The sequence below is a fragment of the Hyaena hyaena genome, unplaced genomic scaffold (assembly GCF_003009895.1).
Source record: "Hyaena hyaena isolate Hyena2069 unplaced genomic scaffold, ASM300989v1 scaffold_175, whole genome shotgun sequence".
Taxonomy (NCBI): Eukaryota; Metazoa; Chordata; class Mammalia; order Carnivora; family Hyaenidae; genus Hyaena; species Hyaena hyaena.
The window spans coordinates 199461-212711 of record NW_024080808.1 but is presented as its reverse complement, the minus strand read 5'-3'; the positions used below and the strand labels follow the sequence as shown (position 1 = coordinate 212711).

The following is a 13251-nucleotide window of genomic DNA, read 5'->3' as shown; positions in this document are numbered from 1 at the left end:
TAACTGTTGGGTTAATCTAAAAGTAGAACTGATACTCCGTTAATGAGGCAAGGCCTCTCTTTTATCTTTTAGCATTTGGGAAAGATTATGATAGCCAGATTTGTTTTTGCTGTATAATTTAGTTTGTAGTAAGGGGTGCCCTGAAAAAAAAAATCAAGAAAAGCATCTAATTTGTAATTTATTTTAATACCAAATGGCACAGCCTAACATTTTGATTTGACTGTATTATGTTCTTGTATCTGTGATGTATCCTACTTATATCATGAGGCTATTAGTTGTTGGAATAAAGGTACTAGCAGTTGGTGAATGGGCTGAAATCTCTAAATGAAGGAATGAACCACCTTTCTCTCTCTCTCTGCAATTAAAAGTATGGTACTTTTTTTTTTTTTTTTTTGAGAGAGCACGCAATCAGGGGAGGGGCAGAGAGAGAGGGAGAGAAAATTCCAGCAGGCTCTACTCTGACAGCACGGAGCCCAGTGCAGGGCTCAAACTCCTGAACCGTGAGATCATAACTTGAGATGAAATGAAGAATCAGACCCTTAACCGACTCACCCAGGGGCCCCAAAAGTTATAGTACTTTTAATGAATATCCAGTGTTTTGTTAATAGTTGATGCTTCTGTTTCCACATATAGTAGTATTGGTCAACATGTGCAATAAAAGGAAAAAAGGTAAATAATAATAAAATTCAAAAGTTGATATTTGGGGAAAAAAAGTAATGGGTGTCTAGAGTTATTTTCCTCTCATGAGGATCTTTTCATATGGTTTAAAAATAGAGGATGTATTACAATTATTACCACACATTTTTATTTTATAGTATATTTGAATTGCAAATGGAAAAATAATTAAGTATGTAATTTAAACAGCTATGACCTGCTTAGATTTTGTACATCAGGTTAGATCTGAAATACTACTTGAAAGAGCAGAGGTTTTGTGTTTAATGTTTGTAACAATGACTCAAGGTTTTGTTCCCCTCTCTCCCTTTTAGGTTTTATAGGATCACATTAACACAAGCACCATGGAGTTTTATGAATCAACATATTTTATTGTCCTTATTCCTTCAGTAGTTATTACAGTAATTTTCCTCTTCTTCTGGCTTTTCATGAAAGAAACATTGTATGATGAAGTTCTTGCAAAGCAGAAAAGAGAACAAAAGCTTATTCCTACCAAAACAGATAAAAAGAAGGCAGAGAAGAAAAAGAATAAGAAGAAAGAAATCCAGAATGGGAACCTCCATGAATCTGACTCTGAGAGTGTTCCCCGGGACTTTACGTTATCTGACGCCTTGGCTGTAGAAGAGGAGCAAGTTGTACCTGTTCCACTGAGTGCAGTTGAAACGTCAGGCAGTGTCAGAGAAAGAAAGAAGAAGGAAAAGAAACACAAGCCTGTACTAGAAGAACAGGTCACCAAAGAAAGTGATGTGTCAAAGATTCCAGGCAAAAAAGTAGAACCTGTCCCAGTTACTAAGCAGCCCACCCCCCCTTCTGAAGCAGCTGCCTCAAAGAAGAAACCAGGACAGAAGAAGTCTAAAAATGGAAGCGGTATTATAATCTATTCAACTTTATTGAGTGATTGTATTTGTTTTAATGACTTTAGAATTTGAAATTTAGATACTTTGTTAGGTGTGTATACAGAATGTTAAAAATACTGAATCTGAAACCATGAACATTGTCATTTTAACTGTGTGTTGGCTTTCATTAACGTTAAATGCTGATAAAATTATTGATCATAAAGCATTTAAAACTAAACTTTATATTAGAAATATAGAAAAGAAACAATGGAAATATATAAAATCCAACTGTGTTGCTAGAACTAGTAGGGACCTATAAATATCAGCAGTTAGAATCTCCATTTTTTGATTAGTGTGATGGGAACTAAAGATGAAAAGATAAATTAGATACTGTTTTTGTCTTTAATTTCACAACTATTTATCATACAGCTATTTTATACTAGGCATTATACTAGGTACTAGGGCTGCAGAGATAAAACTAGTGCATTTTCAAGCTGTAGACATGAACATAAATAATTACTGTAAAATGTTTAGTATAATGATCTTGATATGTCTAAACCAGTGTTGGAGTCCTAAGTGGATCATTTAGAGGATGTAATGCCTAAAATTAACCTTAGAGGTTCCATAAATACTACCTGGTTTTTTGGGTAACTAGGAAGGGTGGGAGAGGATATTCTAGGTAAAGGGGTTAACAGATGTAATGGAAAGCACATAAGAAATGGTGTCATGATGTGTGAAACTGCAAACAGGTTTTATGAAAGGACTTGTGTTTACCACTGTTGGTGTGTCTTAACTTGTGGAGTGTTGAATTAGTTATATTGGATTTTAAATATTTGTTTGCCATCTATGACCAGGGCATGGTACTAGAGAAATCAGAGTAAGCACCTCTATTTTAGTGGGGTAGAAGGACATCTAAGCCAGTAATGAAATGTGACTTGCATGAGAGATGTTTGAAGTATTGAAGAAATGTGGAAGCCCAAACAACTACTGCTTATGGGGACAAGGGGTAAAGAGCTTTAAAGCGGAGGCAGTACCTGAGGTCTTCTAGAATGAATCACTTCACTAAGCATCTAGTGGGTTTCATTCCGTACTGGCAGACTGTCACTTGGAAAGACACAGAGATAGGAGTACAGTGTATTGTTAAACCATGAAATATGAGGTTGGGAGTAGTAGGACACAAAGATGAAAAGGTCTGTAGGGGCCAGGTCATGATGGTTTTTATATACAGTGTTAAGGACCTAGGATGTTATAGTTTAGACATTGTTGAAGATTTGCAAACAGGTCAGTTTACATGGTCCTGTTTATATGAAAGATGTCTTTGGCAGAACTTGAGGAGGACAAGTTTTATGGGGTTAGTGTTTAATGTAGATAATTTAGTTATGAGATTATTTTTTCCAAAGTTAAATTGGTGGACTGAACTATGATACTGACAGAAGAAATAGAAAGTAGATTAGAGGGACACCTGGCTGGCTCTCAGTTGGTAGAACATCCGACTCTTGCTCTCAGGGTTGTGGATTTAAGCCCCACATTGAGTATGGAGCCTACTTAAAAAAAAAAAAAAAAAGTAGATTGAAGAGATCCACAAAGTAAAAATAACATGATCAATCTTATTAAATGAAATATGGTAGATAAAGGAGAAGGCAGCATCAAGACTGATTATCCAAGTTTTAAGCTTCTCAGGTTTGGCATACTAAAATCTTTGAGTCAAATCTGGCCTGCTTTCTGTTTTTTATGGTCCATGTGCCAAGAATAGTTTTTATGTTTTCAGTGATTTGAAAAAAATCCAAATAATAATATTTTGTTAAATGTGGAAATTATATGAAATTCAAACCTCTTTGTCTAGAAATAAAGTTTTTTTTTAATGCAGTCATACTCATCCATTAACATATGTCTATGGCTGGCTTTCATACTGCAACGGCAGATGAATAGTTTTAATATTTTTAAAATGTTAATTTATTTATTTTGAGAGAGAGAGGGAGAGAGGGAGCAAGGGAGGGGAGGGACAGTGAGAGAGAGAGAGAGAGAGAGAGAGAGAGAGAATCTCAAGCAGGCTTCATGCTCAATGCGGAGCCTGACCCAGGGCTTGATCCCACGAACTGCGTGATGATGACCTGAGCCAAAATCAAGAGTTGAACACTTAACCAACTGAGCCATCCAGGCGCCCCAAATAGTTTTGACAGTATGTATGGACATGTAAACATATTTAATGTTTGGCCCTTTACAGAAAAAGTTTGCCAACCCTTAATTGCTAGGTGTTTGGTAGCACTAAGATAGGGAATATTGGAGAGAGAGTGGATATGTATGGAGAGGAGAATGCTTTCAGGTTGTGTTTCAGGTTCCTGTGTTTGTGGGGGGGCACTTTCATAAGGAGCAATTTAGGATGCAGTAGGATATGTAAGTGCAAAGACATGAGGCTAGAATATAGATTTAGAAGACTTAAGCATGAAAATAGTAGTTCAAGTCATGGGTATAGATAACAGTATTCAAGGGAATTGTTTAAATTAAAGACACTACCCAGAAGAATACTAGCATATGAGGTATTCTGTAGAAACAGCTCACAAAAGAGTCTGCGAAGGAATATTCCAAGTGTAAGAAAAGAATTATGGGAGCTGATAGAATTTTAAATTTTATTTTTTGTGGTGAAATATACAGTAACATTTAACCATTTCACCATTTTTAAGTGTATAGTTCTGTGGCATTAAGTACATTTACATTCTTATGCAGCTGTCACCACCAGTCATCTTAGGAACCTTTTCTTCTTCCCCAGCAGAAACTCTGTACCTATTATTAAATAAACAGTAATTCCTCATTCCCCTCTCCCAGCAGTCCCTGGCAACCACCATTCTACTTTGTTTCTGTGAATTTAACTGGTCTCGGTACTTTATATAAGTGAAATCATACAATATTTGTCCTTTTCTGACCTTCTTATTTCACTTAGTGTATTGAAGACAAAATTTTAAGGATGTGGAGAACAGTAGTATGAAATGCTAAATACAAGTCAAAGAAGAAATAAAGGTTATTGGTAGAGTATGGCATTTGAGACACTAGATTGCCATGTAAGATCTTTTCATGGATAGTGAAGGAGATAAAAATCAGGTTGCAATTGAGAAATGATTGGTAGAAATAGAAGTACTAATCATTCTTTTGTTAATATACGAAATGTGTATCAAAGGCTAGGAATTATAGTGGTGGGGAGGGTTTTATTTTTTAAGGTGATGGGGATTTAAGCATGCCTATAGCCTGAGTAGGATTAAGAGTGGCTGAGAAATGGGCTATAAAAGAAGCAACAAGTAATTTTAGAAGTCTTGATGAAGTTAAAGGTAAGTGTAACAGAGTGAGAAAGCTAAAATGATGCTGTTAGAGTTTGAAATTTTGAAGGTAAAGAATTCTGTGAATTATTTACTAGTAATTGAATCTTCTGGTGTGTTCATTGTTTGCTATGATGACTTTTCATTTATTTTCAATAAAGATGATCAGGATAAAAAGGTGGAAACTCTTATGGCACCTTCAAAAAAGCAAGAATCATTACCCATCCATCAAGAGACTAAACAAGAAAGTGGATCAGGAAAGAAGAAAGTTTCTTCAAGGAAGCAAAAGACAGAAAACGGTGAACTGTGTAGATAATGTATTATATAAATACTAATTCTAGAGAAGTACAGTTAGGACAAGGATCCTAGAACTCACGTACTCTTTAATTCCCTCTTTAACGTGTACTGTAACAATGTTAATGCTAAAAGAAGTCCAGGGATCTCTTGTGGTTTCATAGTGCTTTGACAGATGGCCAGGGTATATGTTTGTGATGAAGTTTATCTGAAATTTAAAAAGGACAAAGCATTTATTAAATATTCTCAACTGAGTTTTGAAAATAATGTAAATAGCACATAAATATAGAAGAAAAGTGTTCCTGAAACATTTGTACTTTGAAATATCACTTAAAAGATTATGCTTTTTGGCTAGGTATATCATTACTCTATATTCCCAATTTTCTAAACATTGTTTGCATGTGTGTGTGGGAAGCTTCAATTAAGAGTGATGGAGAAGTTTTTATATGTTCAGAATTGTTCAAGGAAAACCTCTGTGAAATGTGTGTAGATTAAGTGGTGATAGTCAAATAATATTGGGCTATGGTATCAACTAGTGCTAGAAAATAGTAAAATTGGAACGTGAAAAGATGAAATTCTATTATTTACAGTAAAATTAGGATGTATCAAGCAAGTAGGTATATAAAAATATTACCCACAAGTATTTGATAAAATCAAATATTTATTATAAATTAAAAAAATTTAATGCTTATTTATTTTTGAGAGACACTGTGAGCCAGGGAGGAGGGGGGAGAGAGAGAGAGAGGGCAACACAAAAATCTGAAACATGCTCCAGGCTCTGAGTTGTCAGCACAGAGCCTGATGCGGAGCTTGAACTCATGAACCATGAGATCATGACCTGAGCCGAAGTCAGTTGCTTAACCCCCTGAGCCACCCAGGTGCCTTTTGTTACAGATTTTTAAATAAAAGACTATTCATGCCCAAAAGCTTTTTTAAAAAGGTCAGAAGATAGATTTCCATATGTGTATGGAAGTTTATATCTTTAGCCAGCAGACATCAGACTTTAATGTTCAAACTCTTAAAGTTCTTCCCATTAGAAGTAGGAACAAAGTGTAAGGGGGCTTCCTTCCTCCGCTTTTAATGTTGTCATGCAAATTTTAACCAGTTCAGTAAGATTGCCATGGAAATTACAGGCATAACTTTTAGAAATGAGATGATATCTGCAAAGAACAAGGACTGATTTTTGTACCTAGAAAGTGGAAAGAACTCCGTTAAAAGCTATCATTTGCACTAAGAATTCAGTAAATACAAACATAAATATTAAATGTGAATGGATTTTTAGTTAAAACAGGAAGAAAATGAGAACCAACTAAAATATAAAGGATATAAGAAGTTTTCAGATAACTATTAGAGAGATACACTTTCAGATAACTTAAATGATTTACTGTAAAATAATATTGAACTGCTTAATTAGAAGTATGTTTTGATTTGTTAAATGATAAAACAGGAATATAAAGCCAAATTGACTTGATGTTAGATATTTCAAAATAATTGCATTTCTCATTAAACATAAATTTGTGTACATGTTATTTAATTACTGTGCTGTAAAAACCCTGAGTAATTCTAATTTTGTTGAACTTAAATTGCAGTCTTAGTAGATGAACCCCTTATTCATGCAACTGCTTATATGCCTTTGATGGATAATGCTGATCCAAATCCTGTGCTGGAGAAGAGAGATGTTATTGATCTAATTAAACCTGACCAAGTAGAAGGAATCCTGAAAATGGGGGCTAAAAAATTGAAGACTGAAACTGACAAAGGTAATATGCAACATGCAACAATTTGTATTGAAGAAGCTCATTTTTGAGTTCTGGTGGAGTTGAGTAAATTTTCTCATAGAAACAATGAATGGTAAAAGAATAATAGAAGCTTTCTAATAAAAGGTTTATTGGTAATGTTCTAGTCCAACTGCCAAGTTTTGTGAGTCCAGACCCTTGAATTTGACTTGCCTAAGATCTCACAGCTATTTTGCTGTCTGACGATTTTTTTCTCTCCTCCTATTGTCTTTTGTGAGGTTTCTATCCTAGTTCACAGCCACCTTTCATTATTGTTTTTTAATAGACTTGTTGTTGTTGTTGTTGTTGTTGTTGTTAAGAACAGTGGTAGCGTCATAGCAAAATTGAGTGGAAAGTACAGAGAGTTCCCATACCTTGCTCTCACACATGCACACAACTGACTTTTTAAACTTATGATGTTGCCGAACTATTAAAGCTTTGGGCTTCTTTGGGTCTAATGGGTGGCAGTTGCTTTTTAAGAAAAGAAGTTTGTGGCTTATATAAGAGCCCCCGAGGAAACTGAGTGAATTGGGATGCTTGATGCCTGGATTTTCTTTTAAATGTCAGGATTGTTTGTATGTATTTGATATTTGTGAAATAATATTTCCTTTTTTAAAAAATATATTTCTTTTTATAATTATCTTCATGCTTATTTTCTCATCTGTAAGATATGATTTGTATGTCATGAGTATTAAGGTTAAATGAGAATATTCGTGAACATATCTGGTATAGATACTAGTGTACTAGACAGTGGAATGACTTTTTTTTTTTGGAAAGTGAGGGCATATTGGCACTTTAGTATTCTGTAGTTTGATTAAATTTTAGTTAATATAATTGTTCCATAGTATATTAAAGATTATAAACACTTTTTTTTTTCTCTTGACTGGAGCATTTTTTATTGTCTGAAATGTAAATCTATTTTCTCTTGGTTATTGACTTTCTGGGTCAAGAATTCTTGATGCTTACGTTTGCTGAAGTTATTACTTGTGTCTCTTAAATACCAACTCTGGTTTCTTTTTGTTTTTTTTTTGTTTTTTTTTTGTTTTTTTTAAGAAAATGCTGAAGTGAAATTTAAAGATTTTCTTCTGTCCTTAAAGACTATGATATTTTCTGAAGATGAGGCCCTTTGTGTTGTAGACTTGCTAAAAGAGAAGTCTGGTGTGATACAGGATGCTTTAAAGAAGGTAAGCATGTTTTTTATTATGGGCATATTTGGGATCAGTGATTAGAAGTTCACCAAATAAGACTTTTGCTAGAGGAATAAATTCATTCCCATCATTCATACTCCAAAGCGCATAGTCATATTGAAAAGTTCTGGAATGGCTTCAGAAGTTATTTCATATATCCACACTATTCAATACATTTATTTAGTGAGGTGTCTGACGAAAGTGAAGTGCTTATAGTAAGATGATTTATAAGGCTTTAAAGTCATTTGGCACTTAACACTGTGCTTTGCTTTGCTGTGCTCTGGAGGAAAGGTCAGGCGATTTCTGGATAGAATACATGGAATGTTTTTGTGACTGAAGGTAGCCTACTTCAGAAAGCCTGGGAATCTTTGCTGGGTGTGTGTGTGTGTGTGTGTGTGTGAAAGAGAGAGAGAGAGAGAGAGAGAAGGAGGGAGAGAGGGAGAGAGATGGTCTTTCTAAAATAAGTGATTTGGATAGTAGAATCACTGCTATGACTGACTAATAAAAACAATCCATGGAGTTAATATTTAATTTCTTGTGGGTCAGGCTCACTATTTTATCATGTATACTATGTCATGTTAGAAAGGTGACAAGTTTTCAGATGTTACTTGTGTGAGATAAGGTGACGTGGTGTCTGTCTGATATTCAGTATTAGATGTGGACTTAACTGTTCTTATTCTACACACACACACACACACACACAGATGTGGACTTAACTGTTCCTGTTACTTACACACACACACACACACACACCCACCCATCCACCCTCACTCCTTCCCTCCCTCCCTCCCCCTAACCACTTACCTGTTTTAAAACCATGAATGGCTTTCCTCGTGGCTTTCCTTTTATTTCTTAAAGTCCCCTCAAGTCCAGGCTATCCCTCTCACCTGATTACCTTTAGTAGTCTCCTAGTTTCTGTTGCTGTATCTTTTCCTTATGTAAAGCTAATCTGAATTCCCAGTCTAAATTGTTCTCTCTGCTATTCCTTCTCATAACCATCTAGACTTTTTTTTGTCATAGCATTTATCATAGCATATTAAGTCCGTCTATACCTCCAAGTATCTACTGACGATGAGTTTTACAAGTCTGGCATTTTACAGTACATTATGCTTGTTGGATGGTCTCTATGTGGTGTCACCAGTGGCTCAGTGTAAGCAAGGTATTCCAGGGTAATCAGGTTGAGTGTTGTAACTCTGTGACTTTGGTCACAATATCTGATTATTCTGTTGCAAGAAGCTTTCTTGAAATTCTTGATTGAAGAATTTGGCCTTTGATTTATTTTAATTGGGTAAGTATATCTATCTTAGAGTTCATAGCTATTTGTGGGGATAAGGGAAAAGCCTTCAGCTGAAGTTTGTGTTACAACCTAATGTTTGAAATTACTGCTTTTTAAAATTGAAAATAATTGCTTTAAGTGTTCTCTTCTAAGGATGTTGGTGTAGTGGCTTAAGGGGGCAAGAGTAGTTATTTTATTGTCTGAGATAGCTTTGAACTCTAGAGACTGGGAGGTAAATCAGCTTCGCCTTGATAGCTGCTTTAGGCAGGCCAAGGAAGAAGTTGGGGACTCTTAAAGATAGTGTTTTGTGTGTATTTTGCAGCTTCACGTTTTTCCCCCACCTTTGGAACTTTTTGTTCCAAAATCTAATTGTTCTGGGTTTCTCATAGAGTGGTTCTGTTCTCATCTGCAGGGACTCAGTGTCTTTGTAGGTCCCCAGTATTTGCAAAAATAAGTTTAGTGTCTCCATTTTCCTGTCATAGAAACTGTCTTGATCAGACTTTTAATAGATACCAAGGTTCCAGATATAAATAAATCCCCACCTCTAATAACGACTATTTCAGAGGAAGGAACACCAGCATAGGATGGAAATGGAGGGGTTAGAGTATTTGCTGACCAGTTAGATGTGGTGGCTAAAGAAAAGTCTAGAATGAATGCTTGTTTTTGCTCTTGAGTAACTGGATAAATTGTGGTGACCATGGTATTTATGAACATTTGCAGAGGAGGAAAGAGTAGAGGATTGTGAAAAATTTTGGGAAGTTGCTTTAGGCATCCTTTGGGTCATTGAAGTGGATATATTCATTTCACAGTTGAACATACATTTCTCTGGAGTTGAAAAAAGATGGCAATGGGTGTGATTTAGGAAAGTAATCCACTATCAACAATACACATGGTGGATGTATGCTAGACCAGAGAGAATGTGGGGAGTGCTAAGAAAATTCAAGAGTGAACCCTGAGAACCACTGACATTTAAAGGGCAGGGAAAGCCACCACAAAGGGTACTAAAGAAAAGTAGGAGGAGAATCAACACCAGGGAGACAGCAGAATCACAGACACTTAGGGAGGGTAGAGAGATTACTGGTGAGGGGAAAAGTCAACAGTGGCATGCTTTAGAGACATGAAGGATGATAAGGATTAAAAAATTGGATTTGATATCCTCAGTGAAAGCAGTTTGAAGTACTAGACTATAGATAATTGAATGAATAGGAAAGGGTACAGTGTCTGCTCTGAATACCTTAGATGGGGAGTGGAAAATACAGTAAAAGCTAGAAGGGTTGCAGAGTTGAAGAGGAGATGTTATGTGGTGTGTGAGCGTGTGCGTGTGCATGTGCACTCATGTGCCTTTATGTTTAAGCTACAAGATACTTGTGTTTTATATTAGGTTAATATCCTGGGTTCTAGAGTCAGATTTCGTGGATTCATATCTGAGTTCTGCCACATTGAGATTTGTTTGGCCTGAAATAAGTTACTTAACCCCAGTGCCTCAGTTTCCTCCTCTCTCAAATGGGAATGATAATCAGGTTTTGAATATTAAATAAAATAATACACAGTAGGTACTTAGAGTTCCTAGCATAAGTATTTGCTCAAAAATCTTAACTGTTAATGTATTAATTAGTAAGAAACTATTTGATTTGATTATTTTAGTTGATCATTTTTAGTGTTGACCTTTAAATATCTTTGCCTCAATTAATGTGATTTTCCAACTTTAAATTATTAACTCTTCTGACTCTGCTATATAACAGGAGAAGGTTTGCCTACTTAAGTTTTTTCCAATCCTTTCTCCTTTTCCCCCCCCTCAACTTTTGTTAGGGATAGCATTTATGTATCAGATACTTAAAATATTTAATGTTTGCTTTGTGACTATAATTTTCATGTTTTAGTCATAATTCTGCAGGTTAATGGTCAGTTCGAGGCTTGATAACAGTTCTTTTGCCATGGTTTCTGTATTCATCTCTTGGTTGGCTGAATTTATTTTTCCTGGAATTTCTTCAAGAAAGGCTCATAGAAAGTATTTCTGTGGTTCTGGCAAGTTACAATGCTTTTTTCTTGTCATTATATATGAATAATAATTTGGTGAAGTATAATATTTCTGGGTTTTACTTTCTTTCCTTAAGAATTTTTCATGCTTGCTTCACCATTCTTTACTCAGCTGGATAGAGCTAAGAACACACTGAATTTTGCATTCTTTTCATGTAGTTTTGTCAGACTGCTCTCACAATAAAAACATCTTTTGGGCAACCCACCCAAATGTTTATTTATTGACTTTTCCAGTGTCCACCCTACCATACAAACATCAAAGGATTCAGTTTCTTTTAAGTTCAGCAGTAAATTTAATATGGTTTTGGCCTTGACTCCTGTATCCTCTACCAATATTTCTTGGGATTAAGCATGTCTTTTCAGTCATGAGATTTATTCCTTAAAATAATTGAAATAATGAGTATCAAGTAAGTATCTACTAAATCTTTGCCTATTGTCTTTGTCTTTCATATTTTAATCCTAAGAAAAAAGTTTTGGTTTATTTCTACTTTTTTTTTTTTTTTTTTACACTTCTCTCCGTCCTAGACTGTGTCTCTTACTGTATTTTGGCAGCTTGTCTTTTGGGTATTGCTGGGTCATACTTGATCTTGTTCTGTGGTCTTTTCTTTGAGCTTTTCTTGTGAGCTCTATGCTTTGCTCTTATTTTTCCAGAAATGACTGCTATAAGGATTTTAAAAATCATAGTGATATTTTTTTAATCACAATTTTTGTCTGCTCTTTGACAATCTTTTTTTTGGTGATTTTTCTTCACGTGTCATTTGTTTTTTGTGTTTTCCTTTTTCATGTATCTTATATAGACTCTTTTGTCTTTAAAAAAACATTTTTTTTAAGTTTAATTATTTTGAGAGAGACAGATAGCACAAGCAGGGGAGGGGCAGAGAGAGAGAGAGAGAGAGAAAGAGAGAGAATGAATCCCAAGCAGGCTCCTTGCTGCCAGTGCAGAGCCAGACAGGGGGCTCGAACTCCTCGAAACTATGAGATCATGACCTGAGCCAAAACCAAGAGTCGGATGCTTAACTGACTGAGCCACCCAGGTGTCCTGACTCTGTTTTCTTTTTAATCAGTACTCCTATTAGTACTGATTAAAAAGTACTCAATCAGTGAGGGTGTTCCTCTTTGCCTGGAGATTGATAATGAAGGACCAATGCTAAGTGCTGTTCTCCTCAGGCTGTGTGTGAAAATTTCTTTTAGCCTTTCTGTCTTCCCAGATAAAAGACTTCAGTATAGAGTATCACTATGAAGAATTTGTCCCAACTTTGCCTCACTAGCTGCTTTCTTTGAAATAAAGTTTGTATGATTTCTTCATTCTCACTTCTTTTGCTTCTTGAGTTCTCCTTCCAAGAAAATTCCTACGTTGTGTCTTTGTTCCTGATGTCAGATGGAAGATTTTTGGTTTTGCCTTTCAGGATATGCTGGTTAATTGCAGAGAACTAGGCACCAGAGCGCTTCTGTAGTCTTGAGTATATTTTGACAGGGTTGTTGAGAGCCTGTGTTTGATCTCCACTACTTTTGGGGTTCTTTTCTGATGTTATGCTTTGACATTACAGATGATTGTTTCATTTTGTTTGTATTTTGCTTTCATATTTCTCTTTTGGTTTTTTTTTTTAGGAGGAGAAAGGAGAGATTATGTCTTGACTCTGAATTTAAAACTGGAGTCCTAGAATTTTTTGTAAAAAAATTTATTTCTTTGTGTCAGGCAGAGAAAGACAAATATCATATGTTTGCACTTATAGGAGGATTAGGAGGAACTTGGCAGAGGAACAAGGGAGAGAAGAAGGGCGGAAATGGTGGGGGAAAGGGAGAGAGGCAAACCATGAGAGACTCTTGAATGCTGACAAAAACTGAGGACTGATGGATGTGGGGGGG

The 13251-nt window shown here is 35.5% G+C and overlaps 1 protein-coding gene across 1 annotated transcript in view; it reads left to right on the top strand.

Annotated features, from left to right (window-relative positions):
* KTN1 (kinectin 1) overlaps positions 1-13251 on the top strand; it is a 108819-nt gene that overhangs the window by 33853 nt on the left and 61715 nt on the right. The window contains exons 3-6 of the mRNA XM_039240505.1: positions 987-1539; positions 4978-5115; positions 6700-6870; positions 7939-8069. Coding sequence (XP_039096436.1) covers positions 1017-1539; positions 4978-5115; positions 6700-6870; positions 7939-8069 — 963 coding nt within the window. The 5' untranslated portion in view covers positions 987-1016. The remainder of the gene's footprint in view (positions 1-986; positions 1540-4977; positions 5116-6699; positions 6871-7938; positions 8070-13251) is intronic.